The sequence below is a fragment of the Perca fluviatilis genome, chromosome 4, assembly GCF_010015445.1.
Source record: "Perca fluviatilis chromosome 4, GENO_Pfluv_1.0, whole genome shotgun sequence".
Taxonomy (NCBI): Eukaryota; Metazoa; Chordata; class Actinopteri; order Perciformes; family Percidae; genus Perca; species Perca fluviatilis.
The window spans coordinates 37,725,125-37,743,577 of NC_053115.1; the positions used below are offsets into that span (position 1 = coordinate 37,725,125).

The 18,453-nt window shown below is 39.2% G+C and overlaps 1 protein-coding gene across 1 annotated transcript in view; it reads left to right on the forward strand.

The window, feature by feature from the left end:
- The window catches only part of fhit (fragile histidine triad diadenosine triphosphatase), a 423,256-nt gene extending 413,063 nt beyond the window's left edge, over nucleotides 1–10,193 (forward strand). Inside the window, exons 8-9 of the mRNA XM_039799117.1 lie at nucleotides 9,688–9,798; nucleotides 10,041–10,193. Coding sequence (XP_039655051.1) covers nucleotides 9,688–9,795 — 108 coding nt within the window. The 3' untranslated portion in view covers nucleotides 9,796–9,798; nucleotides 10,041–10,193. The remainder of the gene's footprint in view (nucleotides 1–9,687; nucleotides 9,799–10,040) is intronic.
- The last annotated feature ends 8,260 nt before the right edge of the window (nucleotides 10,194–18,453 follow it).

Genomic DNA, 18,453 nt, shown 5'->3' on the forward strand with positions numbered 1-18,453 from the left:
AATGTGTAACAAAGGCTGGGGGGGGGGGGGGATCGTCAATCAAACACCAATTATACTGGTTTAATGTCTTTACTCAAAGTCAGTTTAGGGCTTCAGAAATGTTCATGGAAGAACATACATATGCTCACTGTAGGCATTTTTCTCATTTGGTTTTCTTTGAAGTGAAGGGAGAGGTATGAAATGTCAAAAATTAAAACCAGCCTTCGTTCAACCGTGTAATAAGCTGAGCATTGAATAGTATTGTAACAGACTGGGTGACATGTCAGTGTTTAACTGTTATGTTTTCAGTGTCACTGTGCTATGAGATAGAAGTTCAGCCAAGATGAGAGGACTGTTTATTGCAGGTACTGAGATTTCCAGGGTGTCAGTGAACACGTTTCATGTTTAGAAGCTGTCAAGCCTGTCAGCCATTTCAGCTACCTGTGACAGATGAGATGTGCGAGACAGTGTACCTGGGATTGGCAGAGAGTTGGGGGGATGCTTCTTGTTCTTTCTGCTAGTGTGGGGATCCAGGAGTTAAGGTACATGTCAACAGGTAACGTCATTTTCACGCTTTGCATTCATTGTCTATGTAAGCAGTCGTACAATGCATTTTGGTAGAATCGCGGCGACTTTCGAGAGATGAGGCGTCAAGTTGCCTGCTCCTTATGTGCATAAAGTTTAGATCTAGGCAACATTATGGAAATCGGGGTCATCTAGCTCAACTTGCCACCTCTCGTAAAACCATGAATATCTTTAAAACTGACCTTTGTAGTGACCGGTTTGGCTCAGTTGGAAGAGCAGGCACTTATTTACATAGAGGTCTATGTCTCGATGCAGAGGTCCAGGGTTAGAGTCCGACCTATGACATTTTCCTGCATGTATTCCCCCTCTCTCTCCTCTTTCCCACCTAGCTGCCATGTCAATTAAAGGTGGAAATTTTCGTAAAATAAGCAAAAGTTTCAAAACAAACGACATGTTGGTCTGTTTTGAAATCCGGGAGCAGCCCACAAGTGAAGCGTTCTTCCAATCAGGTGCAGCCATTGCAGTCTTAGGAGGGAGTAGACCATTTTCTTTGCTCGTCAGTGGTTATTAAAGAAAAGTTGATGGTGGGACGCGAGGTGATTCCTCCCATCAAAAAATGCCCTGGGCGTCTACCGGTCATATATGTCGTGTTGGGAGTCATTGGGTGTTTCTCAATCTCAAGAATGCAAAGTACGGACTTGTGTTCTTGGGGAGAACGTTCTTGCTGGTTGTTCTTGGAAGAATGAACTCGCAAGTTCACAAGCACAGAAAACGCTTTTAACAGTTTGAGACGATGCCTTCTTCCTGTTATTGCTCAACACTCCCAGCACAGAGGCTACCTGAAAGGCTCCAAAATACCAGCTACAAATAAAAACCACAACAATATAACCACTTTGTATTAAAACAATCTCCGGACAAGAAAACCTCATAATGCTACAACTATTGCAATAATATTGAAAAATAAAACTAACTGAGCTTTATTTTATAGTTTATGGTTTAGCTCAAACACCCCTTACTTATTCAATAGAGTGGAACGCGATCCCTACCATTATTAGTGTATAAGTTTAAGTCAGTTTAAATTAAAAAATAAATAGGCATATGCACTGGTGTGTCCTATGTGTTCCTATTAGTGTTATGTGGAATTATCATTTCTATATTATTGTAGTGCACTGTATATGCCCAGGGAGATGGAAATTATAAAGATTGGTGTCTCCCCTTTAGTCTACATAACATGTCATAGCATGTTACCACTTTATGTACAACTGTTCATTTATCATACAGACCGAAACTCAACTTCTAATAAATCAGAAAACAAATACACCAAAAATATGAACTAAATATTAAATCTAATGTAGGCTATAGCCTATGACATAATTTAAACAAGTCTCCCAAAAAGAAACGGGTATATCTCTCTCCCCCGCCTCTGCCTGCTGCGCTGTGTGTGTCTGTGTGTCTGTGTGTCTGTGTGTGTGTGTGCGTGCTTGTGGAGTTTAACTCCGAAAAGACAGTTAACCACAGGTTCCCGTTAATCTTATGATGGACATGTGTTGTGATATTTAAACAAACGATCCGTCAACTGCGAAGTAAAAGCCTCCTATTTACGGGACCGGTCTAAAAGACCTCCGGCTTACAGCGGGGTCTCCGAGTGTGACTGTCCGAGCGACGAGCTATCGGCCCCGGCAGGCGCAAGCTGGCAGCCGCGTCACTTTATGGAGCTCCGAAAACTCCGAAAACTTTGGAGCAAATTGTCAATTTGGCAGAGATTTTCACAAGACTGCCTATGTTCGAAATCTAAACCGTTCATTTATCGCCTAAAATGTTCTCAGAAGTGAATTTAGTGATGAATAAGTTGCTGCGAAGTTCATACAAGTTACCAACCAATGCATCCTCAGTAAAATGGGCGTGTCAAGAACATTTCCGGGAATGTTAACTGTTTTTGGTGAAATGCGAACTTGTGTATTGGGACAGTACTTTGGCAACACGAGATGACGTTTCACAGGGACACAAGAACACAAGTCAATAGAAGAACACAGATTGAGAAACTACGACAATCAACCTATTCTGTCGTTAAGGTATGAGGATGTTCAGAAGGCTGACGACCCTCCCTTGTCAGCCAACCAGTGGCGGAGTGGCAAACCCAGGAGAGTCTGGACTTTTCCCGGTGGGCTGATAGTGTCCGCAAGGGCCGGTCTGATAATAGTTATTCATTGCAAGTTCTTAGCAACACCATCCGGCGGCTTGGTATGCTGCCCGGCCTCTGCCCGCTGGTCAAAATCAGTACAGTTCAACCTGACCACCAACGCACCTGAATAGAATCATGGTCTTAGACGTAAAGCCATCGAACATTTGGAAGTCTATCGGTAACGTTAACAGTGTGTGAGTCTAATGATGGAAAGCCAAAACAGGTGAAAGGAAAGGTGGGGCTGAGATGGTCAGACTCAAAAGGACAAAAAAGGGATTGTGTTGCTGTGCTGTGTGTTGTTCATTCATTCACCACCCGGTAGATTTTTTTGGTCCCACTCCGCCGCTGCAGCCAACTGCCTGCTGAGGTTGGCCAGGACAGTGTGAGGGCTGTCACAGGACCAGCATGATCCATTCTAGTCTTGATCAGATGCTGTTCACAGTCGGGAAATAAAACTAAAGCATTAGTGCGTAAGTTTTTCATATAAATGAACGTCCGTTAGATTCAAGCCAAAGCCAAATGAGTTGATACAACTTCGGATCCACAAAACTCTCTCTGTATTTCTCATTATGGCTATTAGAAAATGGTGTCGGATTGGAAAATTGGACTTTCACACTCAGAAACTCGAGTGAAGATAATTTCCTCTTTGTAGGGTGATTTTTCCGATAAAAAATAGAAACAAACTTATTTTTGGAGCCAGTGAAGTCACCCCCTGCTGGAAGTTATATACAATGCAGTTTTAAGGCACTTCTTCACTGTTCATCACTGTTCATCCGATCGACTTCACACTTGCTGGGTACCAAGTGAACTTGGCGTTTTGGGAATTTGGAGCTGTTTGGACAGCGTTGCATATTAATGAACTGAATTAAAAAAACATGCTGTATTGAAGAAATATAAAGTCATTTTGAAAATGATTAATGACTTTATATTTCTTCAATACAGCATGATGTTTTTTTTAATTATGGTCCCATTTATTTTAAAATAGATGTTTAAGCAGGGCATGCACCTGTCAATCATGACAGAGGCTTAGCAATGCTAACCATGGCCAATAGGTTAATTGGAACAATTTGGTTGCCTATTAATGTCTTGTTCAGCATTCTGCCAACCAAGCAAGCTAGCTAGCTACCGCTAGCGTTATCTGGTAACTTAAGGGAAAGTTTGTTGATTTCCTGTGTACTGCCTGTACTAACTAGACAGCCAGCCAAACTCCGTTAAAAACGACACAGGAGCTTCATATTTTAATCCAGACTATTTGTACATGTAGTTTCAATTTAGGAGTGAAACTGAAAAAATAAAGTACAATACATAACAAAATGTCCACTATACACATAAGAAGTATTTATAAAAATAATAAACACGCTATGGCATGTATTTAGCATGTATATGTAATTTAAATGACATGCATATGTAAGTAAATAAATAAACATCTTCTATTTATTTATGATAAAGATGAACAGCTAAATAAACATATAAACAACTTACAAGCAATGCATCTGCTGGGGAACAACCGGATGTCGTTGCCACACATTTCTAGCTTCCTGCCAGACAATCTGCTTATTAGAACTTCCTATTTCCGGTTTTCACAGAAAGTGAAAGTGAAAGGGGGGCGCTAAACTACATTAAATACAGAATATAGTATTATTATTAGCCTGCATTAAAATACAACAGGTGCATATTGCTGTTCACTACAGCACTGTTATATAAAGTTGTGACCATTATTTGTTATAATTAGTTATGTGTTCACATTGTTGTTAGAAGTTTGATGAATATATTACGGCAGTTGTTGAGATAATTAGAAAAGGCTGATACAGTTGCAAATGTGTTTTATGAAGTCAGTGATGAAGGATTATATATATATATATATATATATATATATATATATATATATATATATATATATATTATTAGTGCTATACACGTGTTAGTGGTTCCAACAATGGCAGACTGGTCAGGGACAAATAACACCTTTAACTATTTTAGTTGATTTATTTCTTTTAGTATTCTTTAACAAAGGACCATGTATGTTCCTTTTCCATGTTAACTGTATTTGGCATTCTTAGCACACAATTTGCGTTCTCTCCAGTGAACTGGGACTATAATTTGGGAGGATTGAACAATTATTATAGGTTTTTATAATTGTACAATCCTCCCTAATTATAGACCAGTAACTATATAGTTGAGGCTACTGTACATTCATGTAACAACAGGGAGAGGACACCTCAATGGTTTTTGACCTTATATTTTGCTGGGGGGAAATAACTGATGAATAAATTGTGGTACAGTCATGTTTAAAGTGTGCATTAAATGTATCACTTAATTATCTTTATAGTTTCTAGATTTTAGAGTCCAATTTCTTCAGAGTCTCTTTTTTACAAATGTGTTTCACGTTGTTCCATATGAAGCGTATGAAGTGTATGAGAATACACAATGCGTATTCTCCATTTTAGCATCAGTAAATCTGTGATCGATACCGTGGTCTATATAAGAAAGCCGTGAAATTGCATGTATCCCAACTATGTACACCTGGCTTGACATAGCTTCACCTTCTCATCCTGGCTCGGCAAATGTGCAACCGATTAAGCCGCGATGAGCGGATCACACTAAGTCAAGCTGCGCTTTTTCAGTTATCCTGGATTTCTTCATTCTACTTTTGTGCAACAGCCCACTGTTGAACTCAGCTAACTGCCCTACACATGACACAAAGCTTCTTTTTTCAAAAAGTCCCCCTTTGATTTTATAAATATTTTTTACTCTGAAAAAATGCTATGAATCTATTTATATCTAGGGTGGGTTTTTTGAAAAAATAAGCTTTGTGTTATATGTAGGGCAGTTAGCTGACTTCACCAGATGTGTTTTGAGATGGATAGGTCAAAAGTTCAAGCTGCATAATAGATTTTTCAAATGTGTCGAATATCCAATGTCCAATAATAAAACCAACTTTACCACGGTATGTTACACCACTGACTAGCCCAGTTCAAGAAGTCATGAAAATCGATCAATCCGCAGCGGTTGTAACGTTAAATCTCGCAAAGCCTAGGCTAATATGAGAATATAATTTTAATACGTCGTTCCCCGGGTGGTTTTCCTTAATTTTACTTTTTGTTTCGGTGTCTAAACTTGATGTTGCCGTACCTGTAGCCTCAACCATGTGCAGCCACGTGTGCATCACTTAAACTTATCGCGCTGATGTGACCGAGCCCGACCCGATCTGTCTGAACCCGACCCGGCCCGTCGGGTACCGTCGGGACTCGTCAGGACTCGTCGGGACCCGTCGAGCTCAGGTCGGGTATCCATGCCTTAATTTGCATGTGTTGTCTTCATGTTGCGTGTTGTGGTTTATTTGCGTGCATTTTCTTTATGTTTCGTGTTGTGGGCTTTTGCGTGTGTTTTTATGTTGCGTGTTGTGGTCTATTTGCATGTGTTGTCTTCTTGTTGCGTGTTGTGGTTTATTTGCGTGCATTTTCTTTATGTTTCGTGTTGTGGTCTATTTGCGTGTGTTTTATTATTGTTGCGTGTTGTGGTCTATTTGCATGTGTTTTATTGTTGTTGCGTTTTATTATTGATGCGTGTTGTGGTCTATTTGCATGTGTTTTATTATTGTTGCGTGTTGTGGTCTATTTGCGTGTGTTTTATTATTGTTGCGTTTTATTATTGTTGCGTGTTGTGGTCTATTTGCGTGTGTTTTCTTAAGTTGCTGTGCAGTGGCCTCTCAGGGCCACCATACCATTGCAACTATGAACAACACTGGCTTGCTGCGCCATCTTCCCTAGCTCCATATCTCCAACCTCTCGTCAAAACTCGTCAACGCCCATATTGCCAAACTCAAGGCTTCAAAATGGCAGTCCACAAACCAATGGGAGACGTCACTGCTGCTACGTCCACTATTTTTCAGTCAATGTGTGGTACCAGTCTTTCAAATTGTATTCATGAGGAGCACTTGAGTAAACTGTCTTTCAAGACGTGTTCCTGGTTATATGACAAGATTTTCTTTCAGCTTGGTTAAATGCCTGTCCTGACAAGCTCTCCACCCTGGGCCACATCTGTTCTGAGTGGTGCTACAGGGCATAGATGCAGCCAACAAAAGAGGACAGTGCTGAGAGGAAAACATGTACTGATGTAATGACCCTGTGGTGCTTTAGCTTATAGAAATGTTAAGAGTGAGAGTGCAAACTACGCAGGCCGGCCAGAAGCCTGTATGATATGTTTTATATGACATAAATGAATATCACAATCACACTTTATTTTTCACAAAGCCAAAACATTTTAGTACTCCATAATGGATGAAACTAAAGCTTTAACGGGTAAAAAGAACACCCAGCAGACATTTCTCAAGGACATAAAGTTAAAGTCCTTTACTGAGCATGTTGTGCTTTTGTCTGTGCTTTTAGACTGGTGTACAAGACATCTCATTTTAGGATACTGGCCTCTGGGACAGTCCTGCACACAGCACTGTCTAAACAATAACTGCATATGACATCTCCACATGTGCTACCCTGGCAGAGGAACAGCATGGGGCCTGGTTTGAACGGTTTAATGGTTTAAAAATATGTATATTATTTGATTTGTTGGGGCAATGTGTGGAGACACATCAGGGTCAAAGCTAAAAAAATTGATTCGGATGAGTTACCTAAAAGGTAGTGTTTAAAATTGAAAGTTATGTTAATCTTCAATCCCCAAAATATTAAAATGTAAATAAAATGTTTCATGAGCTCTCAACTACATCTCACAGTATTTTGCCTAAAAGAGAGGCGATTTTAGAGCAGAAAGCTCAGAGCAGAGAGATTTTTAAAGAAGACAACTTTGGAACTTCGGAATTAGTTTTCGAATGTTTTTTTTATTTCCTTTTTTTGAGAATTAACTACCATGTGAATATGGCCCTATTTTGAACAAGAGCTTTTCTTCCAAATATGGTATGCTCATGAATATTTAGATGAGCTGCGCGCTGATTGGTTGAGTGACCCACATACGCATACATTGGAGTCTCATATTAAACACACAGACACACACACACACACACACACACACACTGTCACATGCCCGAGCGCGAGCCAGCTGCAGCGGCTGTAGCCGAGACAAAATGTTTCAGCACTTTTATTATAACTAGTGTAGTTGTAACGTTACCCTTGGGACATAAAAAACCTCCTCCAAAGAATCACAACTCACCTTGTAGCTAGTAAGCTCGGGGAGCGGAGAGTGAAACCCTGCAAGCCTGTCCTCTGCCAGTGCCTCTGCAGCGCTGCATTAGATCAACAACTCCCGCTCCATTGTCCGATATACTCGTTCTAAACACTTTTCTCTGGGCCAGTAGGCTATTCCGTTGTACAGTCTGGAACACTGCATTTACGACCATGGTTCATTTTCAGTATCCTTGAAAAACTTCCAAATGGTGTTCTTTCTAAAGTCCTACATACTTGTGTGTGAGATCCTGACAGAGCTCCAGCTCAGCGGGTCTGTGAAGGGGGAGAGGCCAACAGAGAAGGCAGCAAACCCATCTGGCAGCCGCCGCCTGTCCCGGCAGATTGTGGAGCTCGTGAAGTCCGATACTGTCCTACCAAATTTGCAATTAGCCATTTGTTTTTCGTGAAACGGCCCATATTTGAGCTTTGATTTCTGGCATAAAAAAGTCTCAGAAGTGAATTTAGTGGTAAAATAGCAGATGAACAATGTAACAATTTCAGAGATCTGTGTGACCTAGATTCAGAAGACTAGCTGACCTCAGGTCATTTGTGTAGCCTATGTAAATGTTGGGGCATGACAATGACTAGAGACTAGAGCCAGATGAGGAGTTGAGAAGTTGACGTCAACTTTTAGCTTTGTTGAGATTCGCCCGTTTTCAGAGGCAGTTTCAAATTGTGACATTTGCAGAGGAAAGAGGTGTCAATGGAGGCGCCATCTTGGGACAGCAGTCACGACCAGTCGAACGATGAATGCCGTGCAACCAGTAACATAGCTCGAGCAATTCCTACATATACAATATGTACTGTACCAGTTCAACGCCATTTAGATGCAAGCCCTGAGCCCTGTTGTGGGCTATACCACTGAGTTTATTCACAAATTCAGCTATAATAAGCACATACAAGTTATGCTGCAATTTCGAAAATGGAAAAGAGCAATGACCGATCTGCTATATATATTATATATTATATTATGTATAATAAAAAATTCAATTTATTATTTAAGATGGATAAACACAATTTCAATCCCAAAACTAAAGTACATTAACCATTAATATAACATATATACATGACTACATTCTGTGTGAGTTAATTTTAGAAGATAACCACTTGATTTGGCTAACTTGGACTGCTGAATCCTCATCTTCAGCCACACTTCACAATGCATTTCATTGAGTTTGTCCTTTACTTTAATTGGAGACCCATTGTAAGTAGTCTTTTTAATGCCATATGAACTGAAAAACTGATTACAGTGACCAATGAATCTTGTAATCCATCAGCGGGCATGTTAGTAATGTTTCAACACAAACTTAAAAACATGGCAACCTATAACAGAGACTACTAAACCTGGCATTCATAACTATTTTCTACTGTGAGTTAATTAACCAAAGTAACTTTTAGCCAATATTTATTTTTCTATTAATCATTCATCCATAGACCTTTTTATGGCAGACATTTAGTCTTATAACAGGTAAAGCAAAATGCATTAGTAATGCCTATAATAATATGTCAACATAATTTCTTTAACACCCTCATTACTTGACCAATCACAAAATCCATGTGCATATTTCATTGACCTATCATGTTCAGAGAATAAAGCATGTGCTGCCATTGCAGAGACCTAGTAGTGGCACTCTGAGCTTGCTTTACACCACATCCAATGTAAATGACAGGGAATAGGTCAATTTATTATGTGTTTTACTGTGTGCCATTTTAGCTTTGGAGACATTTCACACAAGGATCCATGATCATAAAATTGAATGGTAAACAAAAAAAACGGAGCTAATTTGTTCTGACATTGCACTGATGCACTGTTGGTTTTTGCAGTTGCAGAAGCATGACCGAGAAGATGAGGACGTTCCCTCCAAGTGGCGATCAGAAGACGAGATGGCAGCAGAAGCTTCAGATTTGAGGAAACTGCTCGAGAAGCCCTAAATGGTAAAAACAAGGGGAAAACAATTATTTGATTAAACTTGCAGGTAATTAAGTGTGAAGAATTAGTCATTATTATGAAGTTTTGTTACGTGCATGCGCATTTTGTACAAATGACAAGTGAAAACTATTTGTATCAAGGATTTTGTTATTTGTTATTCCATGTTTCATATGTTTTCATTTCCCAACTGACAATTACTTTTGGAAAATCTTAAAAGTAAAACTGTTTACTGTTCATCTCTCTTCAGAATGGTGTCCAACACTTCATACATGGGTCAGCAGTGGACTGGATTGGAAGATTACAGAAACACCTGACAATAAAGTGGAACTATAACTGCTTGTCACTGCTACTTGGCTTTGATGTATTTCTGTTCCAAAATAAAATTGCAACTTAATTAACAGCTTGTGAATACTGGCATTCTTATAAACAACAACTAATATAGCAGTAGGAGTAGTAGTAGTAGTAGTGAAAATGAAACCATTAATCTATTGGTCCAGTCAAAATTACTCTGTGCAAATATTGATCTAGCATATAAATAATAGTTTAATTCATAATTTAAGTTATTTGACAAATAGGAAACGCATGCAGGTTAAGGGATTTGTTTTCAACCTTGTTTTATTTTTTTGTGTCTAAGTCAGGGGTCTTCAACGTTTTTTAAGCCAAGGACCCCTTAACGGAAAGAGAGATGGAGCAGTGACTTCATATACTGTATTGTATAAAATTAAGTTGCATATTAAACTAGGCCTACAATGACATGTAGGGCGGCCTAAAGCCTTTATACATACCATTTTTGCATAGAATACTAAGCTATTAAAATAGCCTTATAATTGACCGTTCGCAAAAGCCACGCCCCCTAGTTATTGTTACTACGCCCGTCAAACAATTGAGAACCAGACACATGGCGGACCAAGTGATGCCTGTTTCTTGTAGAGTAACTAGCGTTGCAGAAGGCTGTAGTCTTGCGCTTAAGTCCCGTGGGAATTCAGTTGTAGCAGGAAAAGGTAAACAGCAGTGTGCAGATCGGAGCTTAATGTGTGAAAAGTGAAGAGCGGAGGTGTTCACAAGGGAAGAAGCTTGGAGTAACTATGGAGCTAGAGCTAGCCTTCAGTGGCGCCGTTACTGTACGTGAAACAGGCATGATTTGGCCCGTTTCCATGTAGTTACATAGTCACTGATATGATCATAACCACTACAGTGCTCAAATACCTATTTTTGAGGAGGGAATAAACTTCAAAATTTCGCCGTGAACGCATGAACTGTCCTCTGGAGGACATCGCCGCGAAAGCATGAACTGTCCTCTGGAGGACATCCACCAGACCAGCGGCTGCCTGTGGATTGTTGTCGGCCGCGGCAGGCGAGGGAGGAAGTAGAAGGATGCCCCGGACGGGGCTGCTAGCCTGGCTAAGGAAACTACCACACAATGCCGCAAGTTACGCACGCAAGACTCATATTCACACAAAATGGATATATATATATATGCTACAAATACACATGGAACTGCTGCGTGATGATTATTACCGGAGCCTGGCTGAACACACTCACTCATCCCAGACGGCAGCTAGCAGCTAAGAGGTATAGGTGAATTTAAACAATGGCTAAGTTGCTAAACGCATCTTGTTGTCATGTAAGGGCCCTGTTCATGTTGCACATTTTAATTGCATTTTGTGTCTGTTAAGAGGCACAAAGGCACTCTTTATCTTATGCCCCCAAAACTGCCGTTTTAGCTGAGTGGGAGCTTAGCTTTAGCAGCTCCGTGTTGCTAGCACCGATTCGGCTCGTCTTTTTTGCTATCGACAGTACTCCTATACATATAGCGGTCAAGATTAACGGAAAAATTGCCCGGAGTTCTCGTTTAATCAGTGTTCAAAAAGGACAACGTTGAGGTTGTTTGGGGTACGTTTGTACCATAGGCGCATCGTTTCACGATCTTGCTGAAATCGCAATGTTTGACGGGGGTCCTTCTCCTTAATTACAGTTGCTGAGCTAGGATTGGACGAGGACCGTTCGAGGGCGGGGTTTTGCGAACGGTCAATTGTTGCTATGATTTTATAAATCATGTTTTCATTTTAAAACACATGTGGCACAGTAAATCTTTAGGATTAACTATCTTTGGATGGCTACATTAGTGACTATACCTTACCTATAGGCCAGTAATCCTGTCTTCAGTGGGGATTTATATTTGCTAATATGTTGGATTCATTTACAAAACTTTCAAAAATCTACAATAATTTGGAGGCCCCCCTGCATTGACTCTGAGGACCCCCTAGGGGTCCCGGACCCCCCTGTTGAAGATCCCTGGTCTAAGTGACTGATGGGAAGAATAATCTTTAAACCTGGTCCAGTATTAAGCAAGATCGCTGCGGTCGGAAACGGCGAAACAAGCTGCAATGTAACATTAATGGGCAATTGTGCACCTTTAATTTACGTCCACTAAAAGTGCTGCACAGACTATTATTCTAAGTGTCTGACAACATTATGAAAAGGATCCCTGCAGAGATCAACTTTTTAAAAAAAAAATTTTTTTTTTTTTTTTTATTTTTTTTTTTTCTGAAAAGATATAAATACATTACAATTATAGGGGAAGTCGTCCATCCTGATAGATAATTCCTCCCTGATGGTGACCCGGTGGATTTTAACAGGTCTATTATTGATAGCCGAAGTAGTCCATTATGATATCTAGTTCCTACCTGACAGAATGAGCTACCCTACTTTTACCTAAATTTACATAGGAATTACCCCATTCTGATAGATATGTCACACCAGACAGAATGAGCTACCATGCTTCTTGTTACTACATTTATAGAGGAAGTTATTACTTACCTTACCTACCTTACAGAATGTACATGTCCTACAAACTAACTAAACTAAACTACAGAATGAGCTACCATCCTTTTAATATATTTATAGATAAAGTAATCCATTCTGATAGATATTTCCTACCTGACAGAATGAGCTACCATACTTTTAACTAAATGTTTGATGAAGTAGTACATTGTCACTGTGGACAGTTTGTAAAGGATAAAAATTGATGCAGCAGGACTGACACGTTTATCAGATTTTGTAGATCTTATCCCGGAGACATAAAGGCTTTCTACAACTTTTTTCATATATGCAGTAATACTCTCCAACAGCTGTAAACAAAGTTCGATGTATAAAGTCGATGGAGTTCCCCTTTAAGTCACCCTTTAAACGTCTGCCACCTTTTTTGTCTACTCAAAGAAAAATCTTGCTGGTGATAAAAAACAGCATCAACAAACGATTAGTTAAAAAGGTCAAAGGTGACGCCAAATCCTCCAGCATCGAGCCTCCACAGGCAGCCGCTCAGCCATGTGCATCATGGGAAATCTTTTGGCTCTTTGCATGAACTAAATAAATATTAAGCACACAAAAGGTAGGTCAGCTTGCTTGTTTTATTTGCTTTAGGAAATTAAAAAAACACAAAAATCTAGACTGCAGCATGATGCTTAGGAAACAAGTCAACAAAATCACAACACACACACACAACTTAAACTGACAGAGGGAACTGCTGTTTATTCTCTGTTCTTTCTGTGCCAGCCTCCCTTTTAGTTAGCGTGATTGTTACAACATAGCGTCAGTAAGGCAACTTGTCACTGCCGTCTACTTTCTTAAGTCAGTAGCTGTGGCACACGCATAATAGCTGCAATGTCACTTTATATGAAATCATGGTGTAGATAGCCTCTCAGCTCTACTACTAAATGTAGACTGCAATGACATAACTTATCAGCATTCCTTCCTGTTTTCTGTATCTTAAAAAAAACAATAAAGAGATCAAGACATCAGATTGATCTGTTAATGTTCGTCTCTGAGAACACTTTTCACACCGTTGACTCAGGATGGAAAGAATGTTTTCCTTTCAGACTAAAACTAAGGCGTGGGTTGAATTACGTTTTATTGCTGTCGGATTAAATTGCCACAGCATGAAGTGGAAAAATGAAAAAACAAAAACAAAAAACATTAAGGTGTCTCTGGATAGTTTTTCAAAAAATTACTGACAAAAATAGATGACGATTATTCATGAACTACTCCAGATATCTCATGCTAGTTGAGCCGGTACTGTTGTAAAGATCATATTTTCTCCTATTTTGGCACTTTCTTTCTTCACTACCTTTCTTCTTCTTTTATGCTTCCACCTTGTCACCCCTAATTACCTGATTGAGATCACCTGGTCACTGCACTTCCTCTCCGGCTGGTAAGAGGAGTTATGTCTCCTCTTTATTGTGTGTCCATGTTAGTTTTACCTGACAACTTTCTTTTAGCTTTATTTCTTGACGATGGACATGCGGAAATAGTTGACGTTTTATTAAGTTCTAATTTGTCTTTGTGTTCTTTCAGATTCTCCAGACCATGTGTGTTTTGTTGTACTGCTCATCATTTGCACCGCCATTTTGACATTTCCTGGCTCTTGCCTTCTAACTGATGCCCCAAAAATAACTTAGCCTTGTGGTGACGATCGTATTAAAAATAAATAGCAGTAATTTCTTATACTGCACTGTAACTTTTATTCTTGTCTTTTAATTTTTTTTTTAATTTTTTTAATTGTTTTCTAACTGCTCTTTAATGTTTTATGTAAAGCACTTTGAATTGCCCTGTTGCTGAAATGTGCTAAATAAAGCTGCCTTGCCTTGCCTTGCTATGATGACAGCACTCACATGATATATGGCTGGTTTCACCCTAATGCCCACCCACCCCCCCATAATTTTTGTTTGTCTTGGTTGCTTGTGATGGACACACTTCCTTACAGCAAATAACAATTTGGGGCTTTCAGTAATAAATACATGGAATACAGTCAAATTAAAGTACTTTACTTTAAATATATGTACAAATGGTTAATGCGAACAGCCTGCTGTTGTTATTGATAAAAAAGTAACGATTTTAATGATTTTTCTAATTTAACAGTTCTTATAATTAAAATGATAATCATCCTATTTATATATATATATAAAATGTTTAAATTTGCTGCTCCGTCTACCTGGAACAAGTTACAGAAATCCATGAAATTTATGAGCCGATGGTCACTTTTAAGAGGATGTTAATTGACTTGAGATGTTTTGCCTGATGTATTTAAGATTGTAGTTGACAGTGAAAAATTTGCTTGTTTAAAAAAAAAAAAAAAAAAAATGGTGTATTTTGTTTTTGGTGTGTATGTGTGGTTATACTGCTGCCTGTCTTGGCCGGGACACTCTTGAAAAAGATACTTTTTTAATCTCATTTAGTCTTTTCCTGGTTAAATCAATGTAAAATAAATAAATAAATTATCATAGCAAGCTCACACATAAATGATGTCAGATTTAGTATATATTGTAAAAAAAAAAAAAAAAAAAACACCTGTCACCCTTGAGAGAATGTAAAAAAAATGCAGTCAGAAAAGTTTCCCTGTTATCAGAATGTCTTTTTAATCTCAACAGCTCACTCTGGATATCCAGCTGAACTCCTCCTGTGATGATGCTGTTACCTTAAGGTCAGGGGCCGTGAGGAGTCACAGTCACTGAACAAGATGTAATCTTTTGTCCTCAACACAGAGTCATTTTCAGACATTGAGGTAAGTTGTAAGGTATTTGGAAATTGTCAGTTTAGAGTTTTTTGTTAACAAGCAAATGTTTCGTCTAAAAGTCTGTTTACGGTTAAAATGTATGTTTGCTCTAATGACTCACTCAGACAAAACTGCATGTTATCAGTGAGTTCTGCTCCACGTTTATTGTTGGAAACCTCAACGGAAGGTGAACTACGTGCAGATAATTTAACATATCTAATATAATATTACAGGTCATTTTCAAATGGGGGTACACTTACCCCAAGGGGTACTTTGTAGTACTGCAGGGGGTACGTGAGATCTTTGCAAAATGTATATATATGTGACATATTTAAAAATATGTCACATATAATTCCTAAGATAATACTATTATAATGATTAATTAATTAGTAATGGATTCTAAACATTTGAAATATAGCATTTAAAGGTTTTTTCAGTTGCAAGGTTGATGTTTAGTAAATCTATCACTGCCAGCACTGTATTGTACCTCTTTATACAGACTATGTCTACCAAAAAATGTTGTGCTGGTCAGGGGGTAGTTGGCTTAAAAAATAATTCATAAAGGGGTACATTATTGGATAAAAATGTAAGATCCACTGGTATAGAATGTATTAGTCGATACTCATAATTTCTACCTGACAGAATGGGCTACCTTACTATAAAATGGCTATATACACCAAGATCTTTTCTTAAAAAGGTGCTGTATTGCCCACTGTATATTATGGAGTTAGCATTACAGAGAGATCATATAGTTGCGATGAATGTTTTGCTCAACCAGAAAATCATTCATTTACAATTAGAGACTAAGTTACCACTGGGTACCACTGTCACTGTGTAACGAGCCAAAGCATTAGGAGTTTGTTGAAGCAACCAACATAATAATATCTTAGATTCATATAGCGCATTTCCTTAAACCCACAGACGCTTTACACAACTAACGTTAAGGGGGACAAGGGAAAACAAAATAGTAGGCCAACACAAACACGGACTAAAAGGAAAACGTCTGAGCTAAATGGAAAGGGGACATAAACTTTGATATTGTCTTAGAATCCCAAAATATTGACTTAGTCTCTCAATAAATTGAATGAGTATCTTAAAATATTGACTTAGAATCTCAAAGTAATTAGAAATGAAAAAATGTACTTAATATCAAAACATTTTGACTTAGCATCTCCATATAGGGCAGTGGTGGCCTAAAGGATAGAGACGCAAGCTTGTGACCGGGAGGTTGTCTGTTCAATCCCCAGACCGACAGGATAAAATCTGGGTGGGGAAAGTGAAAGAACAGTCGCTCCCTCATCAACACCACTGAGGTGCCCTTGAGCAAGGCACCTCTTAACCCCAACCGCTCCAGTGGAGCTGCTCAGTGGCCAGCAGATTCAGACTGTGGTTGTACTGGGCAGCTTCCAGGTATGAATGTGGAACTGTGTGAATGTGATTAGGGCGTTTCTGCAAAAGAGAGGCTGCCTCTCAGTGAACCTTCCCTGAATAAATAAAGGTTAAAAATATATATATATTTGCTTAATAATAATAATCTATTTGATATAGCACCTTTTACAGACAGTCACAAAGTGCTTCACACAATAAACATTTGTTCAATTACAGTAGGATCCAAAGCAGAAAATAAACAAGCAAAAACCAATACCAATGAAGGTAAAAGATTAAAAGACTAAAAACCCCAAATTACAAACATGAGACAAAAGCGAGTTGAAACAAGTGTATCTTCAGCTGCTTTTTAAAATCGCCAACCGAGAGTAAGTTAGTAGGAAGGGCGTTCCACAGAGTCAGAGCTACCACTTCAAAGGAACGGTAACCTTCAGTTTTCAAACGAGTGCGTGGGACCACCAGTAATCCCTGGTTAGAATACCTGAGTGACCTGTTAGTAGTGTGTGGATGGAGCAGGTCTGATATATACTGTACAAAGGTGCCTGACCATGCAATGCTTTATTATGCAAGAACAATAACTTTAAAGGTCCAATATGTAATATTTGTACTGTAATAAATCCAAAAATGACACCAATGCCTCATCAGATATTAAGGAAACATGTTAAACTGAAATACTATCTTTTCTGACAACAATGCTAATTTCAGTATTTTTCTTTTTGAAATTTACATTCCGTGACGGAATTTATGTTTATGTTTTGATCTGTGTGTTGTTATCAACGGCCCAGTTTGACAGCCAGGCTGGGTTGCCAGATATACCTGTAAAAACGTAAACCCAGCATGCTACAGCTGTAACGGTAGTACAGCCATGAAAGCAGCAAACAAACGAACAGGATCAACAGAGATAGATTCTACCCGACCTAAAAAAAAGAAAACAGCATTTTTGTAACAGTTGCGTGACCAGAGACGTAACAACCACCTGGTAAATATTGGAGATGTATTTGAAAGATGGAGACAGCTTAGAGCCCAAAAGGACGCAGAATTGGCTTATTTCCTCCTGAACTGGTAAGCATTAGCTTCAGGCTAATTTATCACAGCTACTAGGGGCATTTTTTGTCATTTCAACATTTGTGTACTCACATTGAATTATATAGCTAGAGTACCGGAGTTGGTTACTTGCAAAAACAATTGAGACAGTAAAGTGATCCCGACTGGTCCTGGCTAACGCTGCCTTGCTAACCCTGCTCACTGCTAACGTTACCGGGGGACCAGGCAAGCAGCCCATGGCTGTTTACAGCATGTAGCCTCTTCAGCGGCTGGAGCCGACAACGGTGAGTTATTTTAAACCACGAGAGGGGGGCTGTAAATCGGAAAGAGAGGACTGTGAGTTTGCAGTGTGTTTAGCGATTGTTGCCGTAATTCTAAGCCAATGAAGTGTGTTCCGTCGGCAAGGTAGTGGTATATTTAGCGTTTCGTATTGTAATTCTAAGCCAAGGAAGTGTGCCTGACTGGCGTGTGGAGAGAAGGGTGAGGTTGTTCTGTTTTTAGCGGTTCATACTGTAATTTTAAACCGAAAAAGTGTGTCTGTCAGTTGGTTACAGAGCCCCGAATGAGCACGGGCTTTTATGACTGTCAATATAGCCAGAATCTAACGTTAGCTACGCTGTGCTGTGGAGTAATGTCTGGCTATGTGAGACTAGCATCTAACGTTAGCTACTCTGCTGTG